Raw genomic sequence first — 25450 nt, 5'->3', positions numbered from 1 at the left:
GATTCCTCTCAAGTTTTGGTAGGATCGGTTTGTCACCCCAAGGAGGTTATTACTACAGCTAACATTAAGCAGAAGCAGAATACTTCGGTTAATGTTTTTTATCAGGACTTGGTTGGGTCTGTTCATCAACCTAAGTTGGATCTTAACAATTTTTCTCCCCTTAATCATAATTCTGCTACAGTTGAGCTAGATAGGGACAAAATCAATATATCTCAGGTTATTTTAGAAGTTTCTCAGTCTGGTGATCATGGTAAAGTTGGTTCTCCTCTAGTTCTTGATTCAATTGTTTGCCTTGCTCCACCTGTTCCGATGGAGGGACTAGGTGCTAGGTTAGGGGAAGAGGGACCGTCTGGTCCTCCTTTAAATTTCGGGGTCATTGCTCCTATTGTGTCAACCCCTTTAATTCAGGAAGAGGAGGTTTTAATTCAACAAGTGAAAGAGTTACTCCATAATGAGCCTTTTAGGGAATGTGACATGCCTCAGTCTCTGAATATTTCTCCTGATGAACACACGGCTCAGCAAGTTGAGCGGTTGCTTAAATCTAATGTGGACCTTGTGGAAGAGGAGATCTCTGAAAAGGTTTTGTGTTCTTTGGGAAATGACTTGGATTTAATTCATAGCAGCCTGCTTTTTTCTCCTACGTTAAATCCTTCTAAGGTCCCTATCAATTCACCCCAGGATGTTTCAAATCATGTGGTTCTTCAGGAAGTGGCTCAGCCTTTTCGTTCATCCCCAGCCAAAACACCCATTCGATCATCAATTTCTCAGGTTTAGCTGAATTTCCCTAATGTCCTAGTGTCCCTGGGCAGGAATAGACCTCTAAACAATCGTAAAACTCGGCTAGAAATAGATGCAGACATTCAACAAGTTTTGTCATCCTCATTCAAGAAGTCTTCCAAGTTGACATTGGGAAAGGGAATAAGTGGTGGTTCTCTTAAAAAGAAGAAAATGTGTCATTAGTCCTCCGGTGACTAGATCTGTTGCGGTCAAGCGAAGCTTGCATAAAAGCTTTGGGGAGAATTCATCTCCCATTTTAGAAAAGAGGGGAGTTTCAACCTCCCCTCGAGAACAATGAGGTTTATTTCATGGAATGTTAGGGGCTTAAACGCCCCTAACAAGAGACGCTTGATCAAGTCTCAGTTAGACTTGGTTAAGTGGGATATAGGTTTGCTCGAGGAGACTAAACTCTAGTTACAAAATTCGGATTTAGTTTTTTCATCTTGGAAAAAGTGGAAGTTTTTCTCATGCCCGGTTGCTGGGGCATCGAGAGGCCTTGCTTTGTTATGGAATGATTTTGTTGTTGATGTAAAGATGGTTGCATCCGAGCCAAATTGGATGTTGTCTTTAGTTTCCTACAGAGCTTCTAGCTTTAAAGTTTGGGTGTTTAACATTTAAGCCCCCCTAGGTATCTTGGCCAAATATGATCTTTGGCAAGTACTCATTAGGGTGTCAGCCCCCTTAGGGATCATTCTTTTGTCATTTTAGGGGGAGATTTTAATGCTATCTTGGATGTTTCTGAAAAATTGGGGGGGATTATTCCAAACAAGAAGTCAATGGAGGATTTTAATGCATTCATTTCTGACATGTCTCTTTTTGACTGCAAACCTAATAATGGTCTTTTTGCATGGACTAATATGAGGAAAAACTTCTCTCAGATTGCGGAATGTTTGGATAGATTTTTACTCTCTTCTAATGGGTTTGATTCTGACATTGAGTTTTTTTCTTCAATCCTTCCCCTGTCTGGGTTAGATCATTTTCCGATTTCGCTGACCATTGTCAGGGATAGATCTTCCTTCAAAATTCCATTTAAGTTTGAACCAATGTGGTTCAGAGATACCTCTTTTCTTCCCCTCCTACGACAATGGTGGGGAGAGGCTCCTTTTTTAAGAGGATCTAGAATGTTTCAGTTGGTCAAGAAGATCAGTTTTCTTAAAAAAAAAGATTAGGAGTTGGAACTCTCTTCACTTTAAGAATATTTTTGAAGAAAAACAAAGAATTTTAGATATGTTAGAAGTCCTGAATAGGAATGTTTTGCAGCATGGTTTGGGTGGTAAGGTATTAGACAAAATCAGGTCCCTTAGGAGTGAAATCGATGAAATTTTGGCCAGAGAAGAGGTCTATTGGAGACAAAAATCTCGGGAGTTATGGCTAGCAGATGGGGATAAGAATACAAAAAAATTTCTTGCAAGCACTAAAATGAAAAGGGTCGGGAGTAGGATTTCTTGTATCCAGGATAGTCAGGGGAAGATTCTCTCAAATGATGGGGATATTTCTAGGGAAGCAGTTAAGTTTTTTAAGAATCTTCTTTCATCTAAAAATATTGTTGTTTCTAACAATATTCCATCTTTCATTCCCTCTCTTGTTTCTCCTGAGGCTAATAGAATGTTAATGCCTCCTTTTTCTTTAGACAAGGTTAAGAGGGCGGTTTTTGCTATGAATCTAGATAAGGCTCCCAGGCCTGATGGTTTTACTCCTTTGTTTTTCCAGAAATGTTGGGATTTTGTGGGACAGGATGTTCTTTTGGCTTTAGAGGAAGGTAGGAGAAATAGGTCTATTCTTAAAGAATTAAACACTACCCTAATAGTCATTTTACCTAAGAAGGAGGACACTAAAACCATTGCAGATTATCGTCCTATAGCCTTATGTAACACTATTTATAAGATATTTTCCAAGGTGATTGCTTTAAGGCTGGCTATTCTTTTACCAAAAATTATCTCTAGAACAAGGGGGTTTTGTTCCGCAGAGGGAAACTCCTGAAGGGGCTATTGTTGCTCATGAGGTCTTACATTCGATTTCTGCCCAGAAATATCTTGCCATGATCCTTAAGTTAGATATGATGAAATCCTACGATAGGGTCGAATGGAAGGCATTAAAAATAGTTCTAGTTAGGTTGGGCTTTTCCTTGGCCTGGATAAAATGGATTATGGCTTGTATCTCTTCGGCAAGGTTCTCGATTCTCATTAATGGGTCACCTTGTGGTTTCTTCCATTCTTCTAGGGGTTTAAGGCAAGGGGACCTGCTTTCACCTTTTTTATTTATCTTATTTGTTGAAGTTCTAAGTCGGGCAATTGGCTCAGCCCGGGAGAATGGTTTATGGAAGGGTATCGAAATTCAGAATTTTGATCAGAGGATTTCCCATTGTCTTTTTGCTGATAACACCCTCTTATTTGGTGGTGCATCTTTGAAGGAGGCTCGAGTTATAGATCAAGTGATCAGGAATTATGTAGCCTTCTCAGGCTAGAGGGTTAATAAGGAGAAATCTAAGATCTTTTTCTTAAATACCCACTCTCTGCTTCAGGACAAGCTTCAAAGGTTTTGGGGTTTCCAACAGGGGGTTCTACCTTGTACCTATTTAGGAGTTCCCTTCTTTTCTAATAAGGTTAAGGTTAGTTTTTGGGATAAAATTGTTTCAGGGGTGTCGAAGAAAATTTTGGCATGGAATCATAAATGGCTTACCATGGCTGGGAAAATTGTGCGGATTAAGTCTATTTTGAATGCAGTGCCAATTTACTTAATGTCAATTCTAAAAGCTCCTAAGGTTGTTATTGTTAGTTTAAAGATACTCTGAGGTCTTTTCTTTGGAATAATAATAGGGATGGGAAGTCTAGGATCCCCTTGTTAGCTTGGGACAAGGTCTGTCTTCCTAAAGAACTAGGAGGGGCTGGCATTCGTAGTTTGGAGAGTCAAAATTTAGCTCTGGGGGCCAAATTAGTATGGAAACTGTATGAAAATCCGCTTTCCCTTTGGTCTAGAATCATGTTCGCTAAGTATTTGTCTAATGGTTCTAGGGAGTCTGTTTTCAAGGCCATAACTTTGCCTAAGGGGTCGGCTATTTGGAACTTCATGGGTAAATGTAGAGATGTCCTGCTACCGTATCTTTCTTGGGTTGTGCACAATGGTTCTAAAGTCAGATTTTGGGCTGATGCTTGGAATGGTTATTGTCCTATAGATTCTATTAGGGATTGGTCTCCCTTGAAAGCAATACTCCTTGATAAATGGGGGGTTTTTTTATCAGACTACTTTAATGTAGTTCAATGTGGAAATTTGGTGCTGGCTAAATGGAAATCGATTGAGTTCCTTCCTGTTAGCCCTTGTTTGAAGGTAGATTTTTCTTCGATCCTTAGAGATAGAATCATCATCTTGTCTAAGAAGGATGATGAGCTCATTTGGACTAAGAATTCTTCTGGAAAATACACAGTGAAAGATGGTTACAATTCTCTTATGCCGGCTATGGTCCTCCCCTCTTGGCCTTATAAATTATTCTGGCATCCTTCATGCCTGCCGAAGGCTGAAGCTTTTGCTTGGCTTGCGGTTCAAGATAGGGTTCTCACCGGCATGAGACTAGATAGAATGGGCTTATCGGTTGTTTTCCCTTGTGTGTTGTGTAAACAGAAATTGGAATCGTCTTCTCACCTTTTCCTCCATTGTGATTTTTCTTTAGGATGTTGGAATTGGTTTTTTGAGAAGCTAGGCTTGTCTTTTGCCACTTGTGGGGATCTTCTCTCTCACTTTAGAGCTTGGCCTCTTTTGTTTTCCTCTTCCTTTTATGTCTGTCTTTGGATCATAGCCCCTTCGATTATTATTTGGAACATTTGGTCAGAGAGAAATAATAGGATCTTTAAAAAGACATCCTCTTCGCTCTCTGATATCTTAGTCAAGATAGAGGCCTCTATCTCGGAGGTGGCCTTGTCTTACATCCATAAAAATTTAGATAATATGACATCTTTTTCCCATTGGGATGGCATGATCACTAGGACTTGGAAACTTCTGGCTTCTATCCCCTCTCATGGGTCTGTTGCAAAGAGTTTGGTTCTTAAATCAAAGAGGATCGTGGCAAAATGGGCTCCTCCTCCTCCAGGTCATTTCAAGCTTCATTTTGATGGTGCTTCTAGGGGGAATCCAGGTCTGGCTGGGGCTGGTATGGCCATTTTTTATCATAATGCTATCCTAATTGCTACTCAATGCCATGCCCTTGGGTCTCATTCAAACAATTTCGCTGAATGTCAAGCTTTGTCACTTGGGGTTGACTTGGCTATCTCTCTTGGGATCAAACACCTTTCTATTCAGGGGGATTCAATGGTAGTTATTCAAAGTGTGATGAATTGCAGAAGTAATTGTTGGCATTTGAAGTACTTAATTGATCATATTTTGGAGAAGTTATCCTTTTTTGATACTTTTGTATTATCCCATTGCTTTCGTGAGTTAAACAAAGTGGCAGATTTCCTGGCTGATTTGGCTATTGACTTGGCTGCTATTCATAAGAATATAGTAGTGGGTGACATTCCTCAAGAACTCCTCTTTGGGTATATGTCTCACTCCTCAGTTTAAGGTATCTATTTTGGGGTATTACTCCATTCTTGTTGATATATATATGTATTATCCTCTTCTCAGTTCAGTATGTATCTGGTCGTCATGTGGCAATAGGAGTAGTTTTATTCCTATCTGCATATGGAGTTCTTTATACTTCTGCAATTGGGTTTGACATTAATACATACATTTCTAGATGATCGGAGGGATTATTTGTTTCTAAAGTTGCACTATATGTCAAAATCTTTGGTTCTTTTTCTTCATTTCTTACTGACGTATTCATATTTTCTTCTTCTCAATTTAGTTTGTATCACTACTTCATGTGTTGATAGAAGGCCTTATATCTATCTGCATTTGGAGTAGTTACACATCTTGGTATTCGAGTTAGATGGCAATGTGTGTACTACTTAAGAATTGGAGATTTAGGCTTGGTTGTCATTATTTATCAGCTTGTTTGTTAAATATGGTGTAATCTTTTCCTGTTCGGTACACATATGGGGGTAAAAATAAATTGTATTTCCTTTATGAGGTGTTGTTTTGTTTTTTCTTGCTCACTTTTGAATATTGTCACATTTGGTGCACATTGAGTTAAAGCTGCAGTTTGGGATCTTCATCTTGGCCTCTTCGACTTAAATGGTTTATTTGGTAAATGCATGGGAATTTTCTCTAAAAAGTTTTCATAAGCTTCTATTTAAGTTTGGAGACAGATTTCCTTTGATATTATTTTTCGATTCTTATGTGTTTTTATGTCTTGTCAATATTATCCTCATTTATTTCGGGTTATGGTTGTGGCATGTGTCATTTGTGTAATCATGATCCTTTAGGCCCACATTCTTTTCTGCATGCTTCATCTCCTCCAGCTGCCAGTACGTTTGTAAGGTTTTATTATCCGATGATTAATATCCACTTGCTGGCCACCTTGTGCTTCTATGGGTCTCTCAGTTTGGAGTACGGTTAGTTTTAATTTTTGTGTGTTAGTATCCCACTTGTGGGAGAGTCACTTATGATTTTTAATGGAAGATTTTTAAATGCATGTGAATTGATACAAGTGGGATTTTAGTGGTTGTTTTAGTACATTTGTGGGATATTCAGGCAATTCCGTTCCTTTAAATACTTTTCACTTATGTCAATGTCAAACAACAGTTTTTTGTGTTTTTTGTGTTTGATTGTCGGTGCCCTTCCTCCTGCAAATGTTGTCCTCTTTTTCAGGTGGAGTATATAGAGTGGTTCTAGAAGCTCGGTCACTGGGGGATGGTGATGCAAGTGAGGATAATTTTGTTAAACTTGGTAAGGTTTTCAATTTATTTACTCCCGCAGTGGATTTTGAGCTTCGCAGACTTTTGGGATGTAGGTGGTTACAGGTTGCTCGTCAAATTTCTTATGATGAGCTTCTCTCTCGTTTTATTACTGTTTGTTATGATGTTCTGCTGGATTTGGATTTGGTTCGCCTCTTGGTATCCTCGTTTGTCTTTCTGACAGTTTGTAATTGGGAATTGGTCTCTGCTGCATTGGATAGTTATCAGTTTGATATGGGCTCTTTTCCTTACAGGGGTTTTCTTCCTCGCCATGAGCTTTTGGCTAATGGTCGGTCTAGTCATTTGCTTCATCAGTTACGAATGGGATTGATATGTGACTCCTTGGAGACTACTAGAGCCTCTATGGATTTTTTGTTATATTTGGCTCCTGACAATTTTGTGGATAAAGCATGGGTTGTTTTTCAGGCTCTGCATTCACTGATCTCGTTGGGCTTTTTGTGTTCTGCTCCGGCTTGTGTGGCCTTCCCTTTAAGGGTGGTTGTACCTTAGTTCTCTTCTCAGCTGCCACCGGAAGAGATCACTAGTTCCTGGTTCTTGGATATCTAACATATTGTTTGTGCTGTAGCTGGTGGTTTTTTGGTTTTTTTGCAGGGTGGCAGGCAGCTTGGCTTTATTTTGTTCGAAACGGTTTGCAGTGGTCCTGAAAGTGAACTCTCTCTCATGCAGCTATCTCTTCATTCCTATCTCTTCTTCGATTGGAGTTATTCTGTTTAAAATTGTCAGATCAATCTTTTTGTAATAATAGGTAGTGATAGGAGGGTGGGGTTTTTAGTCGAAACATACTAGTTGTAAGGGCTATATATGTCTATTGTAAATTTAAAAATGGCTACAACCGGAGGTTTTTTTGCGGGTTCTTTCCTGTCGGTATGCCATGTCTGAACCCATTGTAAAATTTGCATTGAATAAATATAAGTTCAGTGGACTCTCCACTTTTATAAAAAAAAAAAAAGACACCAATAAAATAAAGTAAAATAAAATAAAATAAATATAAATCTCCTTTAATCAACATTAAATAAAAACTCAATTAAAATAAAAGTAATTAAAAAATAAATAATAATGTAAACAATAAATAATAATTAAATTTCAATTAAACAATAAATCAAATTGTAAATTAATTAGATCAATAATTAAACATTAAATCAAATAATAAATTAAATCAATAATTAAACTTTATTAATCAAAGTAAATATTAAATAATTAAATAATCATACAACTCCAACTAGGGATACATAGACTCAAAGCATCTTACGCCAAAGGAAGAGAACACAACCCAAGACTCTAACCTCTACTTACGTCATGGTGCAATCGACAAGGTACACAACTTAGAAACTAGAGTGTGTGATGGAAACTATGTCATCTTCGACAACTTGTCGTTGGGATAAAGACATGCTCAGACCTATGAAGTCGGGTGGAATCGATGTTTGGTACCTGCAAACCTATATAAAACACTAAACACAACATATACAATACATATACATCATAATAAACAAGCAAGTGATAGAGAATCACGACAACATATGATGCTCGCAATGAGTGATATGACATCGTCTCTACTCACAAAGACAATCATACAATAAATCATCAATCATCGCATAAAATCATAAACATGGAATAGGGTTAGTACCATCATATCATCATAAGTCATATGATCCACATGAGCTATAATCACATATAAATCCATGAATCATATAAATCCATCCACCCATCAAGGTGATTCTACGTACTAACATCCACAAGAACCATCAAATGTCATATATCATATAATATGTCTAGCATCATCAATCATATGAATCTCCAAACATGATGAGTCATATCAAATAACATAAATCCACATAGAGCACTGGCATCAGCAATACCATCTAAGATAGCAATAGAGTCATAAATAACCACCTAAACATCAATCATATGTCTAATTAGGTCTATCAATATGTAAATCAAAATGCAAGTCTAGGAGAGGCACTACACTTTATCTATATAATAAAGCTACAAGGTGCAAGCTCATAGATTTGCACTTGAAGTTGCACATATACAAGAGTTCTTATATCATTGAGGCAATGCCCTCTACATGATTGTGAGAGTTTTGACTCTTTCCCCCTCCCCACCTCATGGGTGTGGGTGTGATTGTAGTCAATCTATCAAAAGAGATCAATATCCCAAGTCTCAAGGTTCCCAACCTCAAGGCTCTAGGGATTTTAAAGCTTGAGGTTGGTCTCAACCTTCTTAGCTACCTTCTACTTCTTCTCATAGGCATAGTGCTCCTATTCAACTAGATTTTGGATTGGCTATTTCTCTTGTTCATTTTTAATAGCCTACATATGAAGAGCAAGAGGAGGAGGTTGGTCTCAATGGTTGGGAGACTATTGATGATGGTTTCATCCTCTTTAAAGACATTGGATTCTATTGTCCATATTGTTGTTCAATAGTTCTTCTAGATTTAACTACATTTGAGATTTGATGGCTCCATACTGATGTTTGAAGTAAACTAGATGTGCATTACTCTTATTACTTAGTTGATCAAGTTATAATTATTGATATTTAGACTTAATCCCATTTAAATTATTTTCATCATTTGTTTTGAACTTGATCTTACATAAATTCAAGATACACCTTTTTAACACCCACTAATTTTTCATCTTAACTCCATTTAAATTATTTTCATATTTTGTTTTGAACTTGATCTTATATAAACTCAAAATATACCATTTTATCACCCCTAATTTATTGAATAATATAATCTTATTTTTTAAAATTTGAACAAATAATAAAAAAAATCATTAATCAAATAAATAAATTAATCAATGTACTACAATCATTTGGTTAAAATTTATAACCTACTTTCATAAACCTTGACCTTGAATCTTACAATAAATAAATGTACTGCCTACAATTTAATTCATTTCTCTAAGATGACTGGGAAGATGGGTACATTTCAGAAATGTCATTATATATCTTATCACATTTATTGTTATTTATTATTTTTTCATCTCTTTGTATGGCGAGGGGTCGAGCTCCCACAAAGCCACAGTTGACAAGGTTTTAGCTTTGTATGGTGAGAACGCGGTATTAAAGATCTTGTTTTGCCTCTGTAAGGCGGAAGTCCCCTAGCCATATGACCTGCGTATTTTAATACAAAATTTCTCAATTATTTACTTTGTTTTAAAGTCTACACAATTTATTATATTTTTTTAACTATCCAACACTTCACTGGTGGATTTTGAATTGCTGCAGACATATTGTAATTGAGTGTTTTTCAAGTATCTACAGTGTTATAAAGATTATTCTTTTAACATCATATAATTATTATGTATTCTTTCATTTTAAATTAGAGTATTATTTACTACTAAGGTTATAGGGAAAGTGGTGTATTTTTTTTTTTTAAAGAAGTGAGGTTCGAGTTAATTTTGTTATTTGATTCTGTTATATATATTCACTATTATGTTTTATTAATTTAAGCAGTATATTAGAATGTCGACCTTATATAATCATGAAAAACCCCAAAGACAAAGAAATACAAAACTAAAAAGAAGCTACTGAGAGCAATACATAGGCCATCAAAGACCACTTACAACACTACCCACACCATTAACAAACCACTTACAGACTACAAACAACCCACGTTAAGAGTGGGTAGGACTTTTGCCCATAACTGAGAGAAGAGCTTGGGAAGAGAAGTATTGACTATTGTTGAACACATATCTTAATTGAATTTTTTTCAAGTATCAACAGTGTTATAAAGATTGCTCTTAACATGATATAGTTTATTATGTTTTCTTTCATTTTAAAATAGAGATTTCTTTATTATTTAAACGTGTGGTAATGTTATAGGGAGAGTGGTGGAATTGTTTTTTTTAAGAAGCAAGATTCAAGTTAATTTTGTTACTTGACTCCACTAAAAGTATAGACCATTGTTAAAATAAAACATATTATGCTTGGACGATTCATTTGTATTCTTGTGTATAGTTGATACTAGTAAAAAAATATTTATTATTATTCAATCAAAAAATTATAAATGAACATTTTTTATAATATATGATGAAGTTGAGTAGTTTGAAAATACATGTTTTAAGATTTCATTATGAGATTAAATAGTATTATGGTATTTTAATTCATTGTAATTGAGCATGGTCATGTTATGGTTTGTTATTACATGATAATGTTATTATTTTATGAGTAGTATTATGCCCTAGATAATTAGATGACTCCTATGAACTCTATAACTCGATTTTTTTATTAGCACCTAAAAATGAGAATAGAATGTTTCTAGAAAATTTACAATGAAATTGTGAAGATTATGGATTACAAGGGAGAGGCAAAAGTGATGACAATAGCAAAAGTGTTGAAAGAATATGATTATATTTTTAACAATTATAGAACTAAATTGGATTGAAGAAAAGATCAAAGTTATGAAAATCCAATTGAGGAAGATGCAAAGTTACAAAAGAAAAGGCCATACTAATTTAATCTCAATACAAAAGAAAGTAAAACAAGAGTTGGATAAAATGATTGTCAAAGGTATAATACAATTGCCAAAAAATGCGAAATAAATAAGCCCTATAGTGGTGTAGAAAAAGAAATGTAGAGATATAGGTATATATTTAGATTTTAGAGAACTAAATAAAATATGTACATGTACATACATGATGCATTTTTATTCCATCACTCATAGAGAAGGTATTAGAAACAATCACTAGTAGAATAATATATGTTTTTAATATTAGTGCAACTTAACCATCAAACTATAGATGCTAATCGATAGCATATAAATATGAGTCATAGCCATAGAGAATTATATTTAGGAGTGTCTGAATATTGGTTTATTATTTATTTAATAATTCCACATAATTTTAAAATGCATGTGCATGATAGATTCACATATATATTAGAGTAGAGGCAAAATGTAATGGTGAAATTTATATACCCAAGCAATTTCCCACTTAATTCTAATTCCCACCTTGATGGAATGGCCTAAATGCAATCACATATCAACAAATGGCACATTATAGTATTAGTTTTCCCTCATGCCCCAATCACTATTTGTTTCTATTTACTCTTATTTACACTTATTCCCACATATTTTTTATTTGCCTCAATATATTCACTTTCAACATCAAGATTGCCATGTCACTATCTAGGTTCATCTCTACATGGCTTAGGATTAGCCCTATGATGTGGAATAATCCTCAAATAAAGATGTTCAAATTCAAATTCCAAAGTTCTTACCCCTTCCTAATAGCAATTATGAATTATTGTAACAACACTTGTGTGATGTGTTGTTATGTTTTAGTATTTAAGATATTAACGTGTCACTCATCCATGATTTCATCGTTGGAAAATCATATGAATTATAAAAAATTATTAGAGAACATTTCAAAAATAATTATAATCCATTTCAATTGCATATAGGCCACTTACATAATTTTAGACAAATAAAGTTAATTGATATAAGGGTTCAACCTATGAGAACTTAAACCTTGAAACAATTATTCATGCAATGTGCAAACTAGAAAGCACAAGAACTACTTTATATGCAAGAACTAAGTAAGAACATCAAAGCAAGCTTAAACAAGAATCTAAAATTTAGTAGAGATCAAATCTATAGGCACAAACTAAATTCGCAATTGCAAAATCAAATCTATAGATTCAAATCAAAATTACAATTGATATATCAAATCTTTAATCACAAATATAATCTAAATCATCAAATAAAACATTTATCAATTTGAATAATCATTTGAATATTAGTAATATTTTTGCACTATTAACAAATTATTATCTTTTCTTTTGAAGTATCACCTCTTATTTTAAAAATGATTGAATATTTTTTTAACATATTAAAAACCTAAAATATATCTATAAAATTATACTAAGTAATATAAATTGTATGATTATACACTTAAAATAGTTAACATCCCTTCAAAAGCTCAACATAATGCCTCTCACTAATATATTTGCATCTCCTTAGGCTCAAAACTTAGTATAATCCACTCTTTTTTCCACCTCAAGACATTGCATCAAATTTAGCTATGTGCTCCACATACTAAGCCAATTATGAATCTGGGGTAAAGAGGGAATGCATGACTATCTAATCATAAAGTTCAAAGAGCATTTGCAATTGAAACAAGATATTAGGTGTGCATTTTTAGTTTATTTTTATTACACGTTCATATAAATATCACGGATTGTCACTTTCTATTTGAGAGTCTCATTCAAAAATAATATTGACTGAAAATTTTGATTAAAAAATTTTAAAACTTGAACAAACTTCTAATTATTTATAATTAAAATGAACACATTACATTAATGAATCATACTATTTTATAATTAAAAAATGAAATTGAAACTATAAAACTTTGGAAGAGATAGACATAAGCTATAGCCATTAACTCAGGATTTATGATGCAACAACACAAAATAGGAATTGTCACTTCACTTAAAAGATCTCTGAAAATAGACTATCATTCTCTCTGGTGGAAAAATATGTTCATTCTCAATTTTTATTTTTATATTTCACATCAAAATTTATAATTTAACAAAACAAAGATAATTAAATAATTCATGATAGAAAAGTGATGGTATTTAGATTTTAATCTTGAGATAACTTTTCACATTAACATTTTAAATCATAATTTATGATCTATCATCTACATTCATATTTCAGATCAAAATCTTTAATTTACCATCAAAATCTAAACAGTTAATTAACAGTTCATGATAGAAAAAAACCAGAGTCTATGATCTATCATCAAGCTAACCAAAAAAGACATGAATTGAAATATTATCATCACATTTCTAAAATCAAATTTCTCAAGGCAAGGAATAAACAGAATAACCTTATATTTCCTGTTGCCATTAATATTGTACACCATATCCAGAAACGCTAATCCCCCAAAATCACCAGCCTGCCAATTTGGGGGACAAATGGTTCATAGAATTCTCCAACTTAGACCAACCGAAAAAAAAAAAAAACCTCCATAACTGGAGTTAATGCTTTACATTCGAGCAGATTTAATTCAATGCATATCAGAAAACTACAAATTCTTGATGAAAGCAAATCCTTTCCAATCAAGATCGAAAGAACCAAAGCAAATCAAGACAATGATACCCAAATCAAATGAATATATATTAAAACTCTAGAATCCAGATTTCATCCAACATTAATAAAGTGAAATCCATCCAAAGATGGAGAAAAGAAAGATAGTTAAAGAAGAATGCACTAACTGATAGGTAATCATTGGTAATAGTGGGCACAAAGGGGACTATAATGTACAATTTCGGAGTTGGGATTGGTCTTGTGCTTACAAAAGAAGAGCAAGGAATGGGAGTCGGTGATCTTGGCCATGCGCTCATAGCAGCTGATGGACAAGAGTGAAAGAGAGAGCTGCAGCTGCTCCTTACTCCATATATTCCCCTGCCTCCCCCTGGCAGGGAACGATGAAGAAGAGAGAACAGGCCTAAGAAACAGCAGATAAAGGCGGCGGTAGCCTCCCAGGGCCACCACAACGGGGTGATAACAGGGGTGAGTGTTATCCTTAGGCCAGTGTTTGGTACACATTCCCTCCCACACGCTTTCCATCTCTGAAATGTGCCTCCATTGCTTATTCACACACCCTGAAACAGCAAGGGATTTGGGATCCAGCCGCTTTAGAACCTCCACCAAGATATCCTCGTCCTGATGCCACCAATCCATCGGATACCCACAAATGAAAAGGGATTTCTTGGGTATTTCTTTGAACAGGGGAGGGGCTCCCCAAATGAGAAGGGATTTGTTGGGTTTCAGATTTCCCCGAATGAAAAGGGCTCTGTTGGGTAGTAGGGCTCCCCAAATGAAAATGGATTTGTTGGGTATTTCCTTGAACAGGAGAGGGATTCCCCATTACCATATAACAGAGGGCTGAGAACGGTCAGGTAGCAGATCTCGATGGAATGTCTTGTATGGTATCCTATCAAATCACATCAAATCGCCATTAATGCGGTTATGAAGAGGAATTTGTCTGGACGTTTGTCGAGGGAATAGGTAGTCACCCGTGAATGGTGTTTGAGCATCTGGGAGGGAGAAAAGAGTCCGTTGGCAAAGGTCCAAGCGAATTACAAGGTGCAGGGGAAGCAGATCGATCAGGTCAAATTGCACGCTTTGCAAGGTGCTCCGTTTGACGATTGAAATGGATTAAAAAATGGACTCAGAGAGGAAGTCAAAAGATGCCACCCTTGTCAGGCGCCTCGAAGCATTCCGAGAAAGGAGTTGGTGAAGTTATTCACGGCACCGCCACTGAGTAGAGACAAGAGGAAGCGCACAAGCCCAGTCCTTTTGCACGCCAAGGAATTTGCAGTCCAATCCCTCTATCTCTTTACCTTCTTGGAAGGGAATAAAATACCTTTAAAAATCTGCATGTAATTGAAGTACAAAGTAATTTGGTTTTAAATAGTTGGGAAGAAAAGGAAATTGATAATTGTAATCAAGATTTTGAAATTCTATGTCAGCAATGGTTTAGTGTGACGGTTGGATTGTAACATTGTAGTTCTTGTTATCAAAATTTAAATTTTGTTGGAGTGTAATTGTTGTATTTGTGTTTCAGATGAGGTCTCTTATTTGTGACTTCGTCGATTCATAATTTAAGATCGAAACTGTTTACCTTTTTTCTTTAAGAAAAATCAAAATTAAATGTTGGTAATGATCTAATATGATGGTTGAATTGTAATGTTGTGGTTCTTATCACCAAGGTTCAAACTCGTAATGGGCAATTACTGTTGTATGTTCACGTTGGGGATGAAGTCCTCCATCTGTGACATCTTCGATTCATAACTCTCATCGAAAGTATTTTCCCCTAAAATAAATATACAAAGAAATTAATATTAAATAAAGATAATAGGGGTATATAGCTTTTAATATTATGATGGAATATGAGAGTTAAATATGTGTAATGTCTCCAATGTCTTCAAAATAATGTCTTTAGTATGCTCACAATCTTGAAATTAAGATTTCGTATGAGGATTGGAAAACAAGCCAAATTTAGCACAATATGTCCCTACAAGAATTTATTTTGGCGTCATGTTGTGATGAGTAAAAATTTGGGTAAATATGTTCATCAAATTTGATTTAACACTATCAGGCATAAGTTAAATGTGGGAAGGCACATACATTTCTCACTATGGCATGCACTTAGATAGATCACTCTTGTTTATGTGGCAAGAGTAAATGGAGTGAGGGAATATTTAAGGGACTACCTTCTTCCCATGAGAGAAGGGTTCACAACAAGGTTTGTTGTGATATTCAAATTGGTCGCTCACATGTATTTGATGTTAGATGAGGGTACTAAATTGTGGTGCAGTGATGTAGTTGGAGGTTGTGCTATTATAAACATCCATAAAGTTGTAGAGATTGTGATTCATGTGTGAGTATTTGCATTAGTATATTTTTTGGTGTGAACATGGGTGTTTTCTATCCATTTTCCCCTTTCCGTGGTGTGAACAAGGTATAATATCTAACCAATTCCTAGTTAGGATCATTCCACATATGTTCACATGTTAAGTTTACTTATCGATTTGGGAATATTTCTAGAAGTCTCTTGTAGACACGTGATCTTATCCCCTAGTTATCACATGACATATGATTGAGACACTTGTTATCATCCTAGTTAGTCCCATCTCTCAACCGTGTTTATATAAACAAGGTCTCATATGCACATTTCATTAAATTGCATAGATTACATATGCACATCATTGATCATATTGATCTATTATGTTTGCATCCATTATTACAATTTTTTTTTTCTTTTTTTTTTCTTTTGTATAATGTTGATCCCCAATCAAGTCCAAAGACCTAAAGTGGGACAGTCGAGAAGTTCCATAGAGGAGGGACCGATTGCATCCTATGGAACGACCTTTGAGATTTTAGAAGTTAGCTCTTTGTTACTTAAGGGAAAAAGGAAAGAAAATATTCTAAACTTAATCCTTCTGGAAAATAGAAAGGGGGACTCTGAAAAGCAAGGAAATTCTCGGAAAACCTTTGACTATTAAGCCAAGGAGCACATTACATTATCGTCTCTCGAGAATGAGAAGAATGAGGCTTCAAAGTTACTTTGACATAAAATGTGCCATTCTAATCAAACCAAAGAAGATTACATGTAGAGGCAAGGCTCAAATAGACAATCTTGCAATTCATATGATAAGATTCCTATCTAGTTCTATAAAATGGTATAGTCTAAGATTCACCTTATGGAAATGAAGGAGTATGCATATACATGATTCAAAATCTCATAAGAAAGATCTGAAAAACATAAAGTAGAATTCAATGAGTCAATACTTAGAACAAAACACTATTAAGAATATCAAGAAAGGGAAACTTTGCACAGTTTTGTTATTCGGAATAATATTAAGGCTCAACCGCCTATTCAAGGAACTTACAAAACCAAATAAGATTACCCCGTGAAATATATTACTATTACAAGATGTTTCAGATCACTTATACAAAGATCTAAAATTGATACATTGAAGTTTTTCAATGTTGAATAAGAGGTTTGATTGGGTCTTATATCTTCCCTCTAGAACCTAGAAAAAATCTCTCTTCATCTCTCTTACTCTTTGATTTATATAGCCTTCTGTCAAGAGGATAAGATTCTCATCCCATCGTTATTCAAAAAGATCTGATTTAGATGATAGCACTTTGTCTAGCAGTGTGTATGAAAGCTTGTGAGTTTACTGATCTTATCAAAATCGTAGGCATGATGGACACGTGGAGAGTGTTGTGTTTTCTACATCAAATTGTGGCATTCTAGAATTTTTCATAGTCTCCTTCCTCCAGTTCAAAGACATTCTCAAGAGCTATCGGAAAAAAACCTGGCTCCTATCAAATGTGGCACACTGTCAGGAGTCGAGAACCTTTTTGCATCATATGATTTTTTGTTTCTGCCAATGTCGACACGTGGCAGGTCATCAAGGAATACTCAAAAGCGAGGTTTCCTAACAGAGATGCATCGGAAGGCGTTTGGTGGAGCTCGTTATGTTAAGAAACAAGGTAAAAAAACTGTTCACTGTAAAAAACTTTACAGTCCTAACAACTCACAGGGGACCGAATCTAGAATCTCTAGTTTTGCAGACCAGTACCTTATCTCAATCACAAAGATTTTGAAATGTGTATGCTTCAAGGTTCTTCAAAACATGAAGCTCCTACCAAAAGGAAAAAGATGGTCATTAAAATATTAAAAAAAAAGGAAGAGAAACGTTTAAATTTTTTTTATCATACCATAGCTTGCGTAAGGGGAGAGTTAAGAATATCTTGAATGCATGCCCTAAAATATCTGGAGGAAAGAATGGAACACTTAGACTATAGGATACTGGCTTGAAAGAGAAAACAACATATGCCACAAGTCAAACGAAAATAATAATAGTGATAATGTTTCCCTTTATAATATAAAATCAAGATTCTCCTCTTAGTGTCATTAACTTGTGGCAATATGTATTCAAAATTTTTGAACGCCGCAAGTTATGATGATCCATCCCATTGCTCATGTGTGCGTTTGTGATTAATTATTCCCACTTAGATAAAGATAGGCAAGTTAATAAGTATTGGGATAAGTTACATAATTGGACCTGTCGTGCCTGTGAAGTGTGATACCTACAGCTGCAACACAAACACTCAATAGATCATTACAAGCATGGTTAGCAAATTAAAAGCAAATGAAAGATGAACCGTGACAAAGTGACCTATCGCTTCCTAAGAGATACGAGTATGGATTTTCTCTCAGATCTAGATAAGCAATCCCAGTGACTTGACTACACCTAGACGGAGGATTTGAAATGATAATAATATGCAAACTAGATGAGATTGATTACGCTAGATTGATCCAAGAGGCTAATTAAGCTAATGATATGCATGATTAAGCTATGATGATGATGCAATTAAGCTAGAAAAGAGATTGATTAAGCTACATGATTCAACAATTATGCTAGAAAACGATCAAATTAAGCCAAATCTAAGATGCAATTGCCTATAACAACAATGCCTAAATTGATAATGAGATGGGATCCCTTGTGCTCCAAAATGGGGGATATTTATAGGATTTCCAAGGCTAGGCATGAGGTGGCAGGAGTCAACGGTCAAGATTGAGTCTGAAGATATCAAGGGTGAAATTGGAGGAGGTTGGAGAAGAGGTTCGAGAAAGGGACACTTGTCATCTCTGTGGTGACAAGTGTCAAGGAGCCTTTCTCATGAGAGGGCAAGTGTCCAAGGGAGGAGACATGTGGCCAAAGTGCCATGTGTCTCAAGGGGAGAATATCCACACCATAGGAGGTTAAGATAAGGAGGTTAGAATGTGCAAGATAGGATAGGGTTAGGCAGACCCAAGGTTAGGTGGAATGGGTTAAGTTAGAGGGATGGTTAGGTTAGGTGGTTAGAAGTTAGGAGGCATGTGGGTAATTTGAATTTTAAAATTCAAATAATAGGAAAAGACCAATTAATTTTCATCAACTCATAAATTGATTTGTTTTAATTAATTAGGGGATTAGAAGAATTGATTGAAATGGGGGGGGGGATTAATTAATCAAAGGGGACCATTGAAATGAACCTATTAGATAAATCCTTAGATTTATTAATAAATAGATGAAAGGAAGAATTTAATCAAATTGCTAATGAATTCAATTAAATTGGGGAGGAGGATTAATTAAATAATTGCTTATTTAATTAATTATTTTCAGACCATTTTTAGGTGTATACATTTTACCCCTCTTTGAAGCGAGGTGTGATGACGAGTTGATTCAAAGAATAATCTCATTTTGATGATGATATTGGTTTGATAGGATGCCCCAGACATTGATTGATAAATTACGGTATGATGACGCCCCCTCGGGAGATCAATTGAGATAATTGATCTTCAGAGTGTGTGATTTTTTGCGAAATTGATATCCCGATCAGAAATGATTCAATTTCTGCAACTATGGTTGATGAAAGTGCGAGTTCTACGATCACGGTGATGTGGTTCTTGATTATTGATAAAGCTTGATTAATTAGATTAATAAGATCGAGATTCAGTCTGGTTTCAGGAATGACACCTCCTGTATAAGACAAAGATGATCAAAGCGTCTGGTTTCAGGAACAATATATCATGTATAAGACTTGATTAGAACGTCTAGTTCCAAGAAAGATACATCCCGTATAAGACATGATAGAGTTGATTTAGATGTGATCGATTGATATAATTGATAAGGTTGATTGAGTAAAGAACTGACAGTTTGTTGATATTAAGTTGCAGGAGGATTCAAATATGCTAATGTTGGTTTAGTTGAGGGGGTAACATAAGATTTGCGCTAGGTCGACAATATCTAGAGAGAGATGAGTCATCAGCCTGATTGTGTATACACTTATGATGATACCTTGATGATTCATGTGATAGATTTAACCTTGGATAAGATGAGCATGCGGGATCCCATGCAAGAATGAGATGCAAGCTAAATGCAAAGCTACGACTGAACCAGTCACTGGGTTATTGTGTTTTGTCATCATTGAGCTTTTTTTTTTTTTAAAGTGGGAAGTGAGTGCAAACATCGATGGTATAATTAAACCATGATGACCTAAGCACTACTTTCCTAGATTTTGATATTGCAAGTTAGCACAAGCATCGAGGTATAATTGAACTAAGATGACTTGAGTGTTGCTTGCGTAAAACAGGCAGTATTAACCATTTCAATACACAAATTGGAAATGTCTTCGATGATACTCTGATGATCATGTCCTCAGATAAATTTGCACATATTAATGATTAATTTACAGACAACAAACAAGAAAAATATCATGTTCCTTCCTTGTTCCTCTAGTCAGAGACATCCTGGAGTCACTCAGAAATCATGATAGAGAAAATCAAGATAGAAAAGTTGAACAATCATGTTAAAATCATTATCAAAAGATATCATCCATTGAAAGGTGTGTGATGTGCTTAGACTGACATGTGATAGTTTGATGGTTGACAAATTGATCTTGTGTTCAACATTGGATGTGTCTCAGTTTTCGCTTGATAAGAGTTGCCTGACTATTATTCTCCATGTTTGATTAAGCTCAAAATGATCGAAAATTTTGCCCTCAGCTAGGTGCAGGATTTTGCCCCAAGCCTAGAAACAAATTCATTATGATATACCCAATGATCCAAACCATGGTGAGAAATCACCCGGGATGCCTGTGTATGTACAAAGGCTTTATGATGGATATGAACAACGCTGATGGAAAGGAATGCAAGCGGAAGGATGCATGAACCAATAGATGGAAGAGCTAGCTGACAGATAGCACCTGTTTGCCAGGTTTTCACCATATGTTTTTATTGCACTTTTTCTCATATTTGAATTTTTTTTTTTTTAATATATATTTTCTGATTTTCACTGTTTTTGGATTTTCTGCTTTTTCACTAGTTTTGGATTTTTCTGCTTTTTCACTGTTTTTGGATTTTTCTGCCTTTTCACTGTTTTTGGATTTTTCTGCTTTTTCGCTGTTTTTGGATTTTTCTTCTTTTTTAGACATAAAACTTCTTCGGATGCATGCTATTGATGGGTTCCTCAAGCTGATCCTCGTCCTGTGTTGATAGCTGATATGCTTCTAACCCAAATACTGTTGTGACCACAAACGGACTTAACCAATTTGGTTCAAACTTCCCTTTCTTCTCTCGATCTGCCTGGTTGCATGGATTTTCTTTGAGTACTAGTTCCCCAGCTTGAAATGTTCTCGGTTTGACCTTGTGATTATAAATGCGGCACATTCTTTGTTGATATACCTTTAAATGATCAAAGGCATTTTGTCTTCGTTCATGGATCAATTGTAACTCTTGCAATCTAGATACTCATTGTTCTTCATCTAGGATAAGACCTTTTAATGATACTTGTAGAGAAGGTATCTCTACTTCTATTGGTAGTATTGCTTCTGATCCATAGCCAAGAGAGAAAGGTGTGGCACTTGTTGGTGTGCGGATACTAGTATGGTAGGCCCATAGAGCAGGGTTCAATTGAATATGCCAATCTCTTCCAACATCATTCGCGGTCTTTTTGAGGATTTTCAGAATGGTTTTGTTTGATGCCTTTTCTTGCCCATTCCCTTGTGGATAGTATGGTGTTGAAAATCTGTGTTGGGTCTTGAATATCTCACATAGTTCTTGGACATCCTGATTCTTGAATGGTCGCCCATTATTAGTGATAACGGTCATGGGTATTCCATAGTGACAGACGATGTAATTCAAGATAAATGCAACAATTTGTTTTGTTGTGATACTGATGAGAGGTACTGCCTCAATCCATTTTGTGAAATATTTTGTAGCTATAAGGATGAATTTGTGACCATTAGAGGAAGAAGGATTTATCTTTCCTACTAGATCAAGACCCCATTGGCAAAAAGACCAAGATGTTGCCAAAGCATGAAGTTCTTGTGCTGGTGCATGAATCAAATTTCCATGGATCTGAAATTGTTTGCATGTTTTAGCTATCTAAAAAGAATCCTGTTCCATAGTTGGCCAATAATAGCCCAAGCATATGAGTTTTTTCAAAAGGGTAAGACCACTTGAATGAGTGCCACAAATGTTGTTATGGACTTCATTTAAGGCCTTCTTAGATTCTTCTTGTTCAAGACATCTTAAAAGAGTATCGTCCAGACCTTGTTTAAATAGGGTATCCACGACAAGAGTATAATGGGAGGATTGGCGAATAAAATTTCTCTTTTGGTTTTTTGACAAATCGGAAGGTAGGGTGTTATCTTTCAGGTATGTATAAGTTTGGCCATAGCGGGAGGAATCATGTCCAACAAGGTGACAGATAGTTTGGGAATCAGGACAATTATGAGCAGGGTAAAACAACTCTTCCACCAGGAATTCATAATGCTCTTGATTTTCTTGTGTTTGAAGTAGAGAAGCAAGTGTTCCCATGGCATCTGTTGCTTTGTTGTCATTCCTTGGAATTTGCTGAAAATTTATTTCTATAAAGTATTTCTTGATATTATCAACCATCTTTTTATAAGGCATTAACTTTTCATCTTTTGTTTGATGATCATCATTGATTTGATTGATGATGAGCTGAGAGTCTCCAAAGACTTGAAGTTGTGTAATGTTCCATTCTATAGCCATTTTGATACAAGTAACCAAAGATTCATATTCTGTTGTATTGTTGGTACTTGGAAATCTTAATTTGTATGCTTTTGGAATTGTATGACCTTGTGGTGTGATGAATAGAATGCTTGCTCCCGATCCATGTTGTGTATATGAACCATCAAAGTATAATTGCCATGTTTTTGTGGTGACCGTTAGGATATCAACATCAGGAAAATCAATCCGTAAAGGACGATCATCTTGAAGTGGTGCCTATGCTAGTTGGTCTACAATGACTTGCCCCTTGATAGCTTTTCTGTCTACATACTCAATATCAAACTCACTTAGAATCATGATCCATTTTGCTAGTCGTCCTGTTAATGTTGCCTTGCTGAGCAAATACTTCAATGGATCAATGTTAGCTATCAACTTGATGGAGTGTGAGAGTAGATAATGTCTTAATTTTTGAGAAGCAAAAACTACCGCCAAGCATGTTTTTTCTGTTGGAGAATAGTTGATATCGTATCCTACTAATGTTTTGCTGATGTAGTAGATGGCTCGTTCTTTTCTCTCATTATCTTGTTGTGCAAGTAGAACTCCTAATGATACTTTGGTGGTTGATACATAGAGTAACAATGGCTTTCCTAGAATTGGTGACATTAGGACGGGTGGTTGCATGAGATAGGCCTTTATCTTATTGAATGCATCCTTGCTTTGATGGTCCCACTTGAAATGAACATTTTTGTGCAATAGATGAGTAAATGGTTGACATTTATCTGCTAGTTGAGCAACAAATCTTCTGATTGACTGTAGTCTTCCTTGAAGTGACCTTAGTTGCGTGATATTCTGGGGAGATGCCACTTCCATTATTTCTTTGACGTTAGTTGGATCTACTTTGATACCTCTAGCTGAAAAAATGTATCCCAATAGCTTGCCTGAAGTGACACCAAAGGCACATTTCTTAGGATTGGGTCGTAGCTTGTACTGTTCTAACCCATCAAAGATCTTTTCTAGTATTCCAATATGGTCTTCTTTGTTATATGATTTGGCCAATATGTCATCCACATAATCTTCCATGAATGTATGCATTATGTCATGGAATATCGCTATCATAGCTCTTTGATATGTAGCACCTGCGTTCTTTAGTCCAGAAGGCATGACGTTCCAGCAAAAAGTACCTCATGGACATGTGAAAGATGTCTTTCCTTCATATTCAGGTGTTATTTTAATCTGATTGTATCCAAAGAAACCATCCATTAGAGAAAACATGGAGTGTCCAACAGTTAAATCCACAATGATGTCAATGTTAGGCAAAGGAAAGTCATCCTTTGGACATGCATTATTAAGATCTCTGAAGTCTGTGCATATTCTGATACTTTTATCTGGTTTGGAAACAAGAACGATGTTGGATACCCATTAAGGATATGCTACAGGTCTGATGAATCCGACATCCAATAATTTCTTTAGTTCCGCTTTAACTAGAAGAGCAATATGTGGATGCATTTTCCTTAATTTCTATTTAACTAGTTTGGCTCCTGGACTGACATTTAAGTGATGCATAATAAGCTCTGAATCCAGTCCTGGCATGTCTGCATATAACCAGGCAAAATGGATTTGCCGTCATTTGAAGAGTTCCATATATTGTTGCATTTTTTGCTCTGACAGAGAAGTTGCTAGATGTAGGATCTTTGGTTGCTTTATTGTCCCAATGTTAACTGCCTCTGTTGGTTCGATCAAAATGGATGACCTTTCTTGATAGTGTGTAGGTAAAGTGTCAAATCTCCCATCTTTCGACACCTCAAGGAGATTTTCACCATTAGATGCGTCCTTTCTTTTTACTTTTTCCTGATCTAATGTTGCCAAGAAATGATTTTTAGCATTACACTTGATATTGTTTTCTTTATTTTTACTTTTGCGACTAGGAGATTTGGCACCCACTTGACTGGAAGATGCATTGTTGAAATTTGTTGCAGGTTTGATTGCATTAAGATATATAGATATGGAATGGTCATTAGGAAAGGTATCAATGGCAGTATGTCTTTCATTTTCCCAATCAATAAGTTCAGGGTGGATTAGAGGTAGGGGGTCATCGAGTTGAGATATTTTGAGGGTATCAAGGGTCATGATAGATGTGTCAAAGTTTTCGATATGTATAACAATGTCTAAAACGATAGTCTTGTCAGAATGACCTCGCACATGGAGCTCCTGATCATCCTCGATCAAGTCCAAGTCAGTCGAATGTGATTCTAATTCCAGTGAGCTAGTTCCTAACGTTTTCCCTGCATACATGTGAACTACATCGACTCCTACATCTTCTTCAAAGCAATTTTCTTCAACTAATTCTTCAGAGTGATAGGAATCCCATTCCCATTCATTAGAATTTGTCTCACTTGTAGCTTGCAATCTACAGATTTGTTCATATAGTGTTTGATTTGTTTCTTCTGCTTTTCTTGCCATATCTTTTCTTCTTTCATATTCAACCTCTTCTGGACTGAGATTGAGTTTTGTCAACCTTTCTATGAGTTCTCCTTGAGTATTACTAGGTTCTATGTGTGTGAAAAGTGGACTAAGAATCTATATCTGCAACACACAACACTTCAATTAAGTCATTACATGCATGGTTAGACCGATATAAACATGAATATGAAAACCATAACAAATCGACCCATTGCCTTCTAAAATATGTGAGTATAAGATTGCTCTCAGATTATTTAGCAATACTAGTGACTAGCAACATCAAGACAAAGGATTTTATCTATATGAACATAATGAATGCTAGAT

General features: G+C 35.5%; 1 protein-coding gene across 1 annotated transcript; it reads left to right on the top strand.

The window, feature by feature from the left end:
• The first annotated feature begins 4716 nt into the window (after positions 1-4716).
• Positions 4717-5328, top strand: LOC131075800 (uncharacterized). Its single transcript, XM_058012697.1, has one exon. The coding sequence runs from the start codon at positions 4717-4719 to the stop codon at positions 5326-5328; it is 612 nt and encodes a 203-aa protein (XP_057868680.1).
• Positions 5329-25450: the final 20122 nt, after the last annotated feature.

This window comes from Cryptomeria japonica, chromosome 10 (assembly GCF_030272615.1).
Source record: "Cryptomeria japonica chromosome 10, Sugi_1.0, whole genome shotgun sequence".
In the NCBI taxonomy this organism is placed as follows: domain Eukaryota; kingdom Viridiplantae; phylum Streptophyta; class Pinopsida; order Cupressales; family Cupressaceae; genus Cryptomeria; species Cryptomeria japonica.
This window is presented reverse-complemented; position numbering and strand designations above follow the sequence as displayed.

What these genes read in the sequence shown, in the direction of transcription:
- LOC131075800 (XM_058012697.1), top strand. Translation starts at nt 4,717, where the DNA reads ATGACATCTTTTTCCCATTGGGATGGCATGATCACTAGGACTTGGAAA.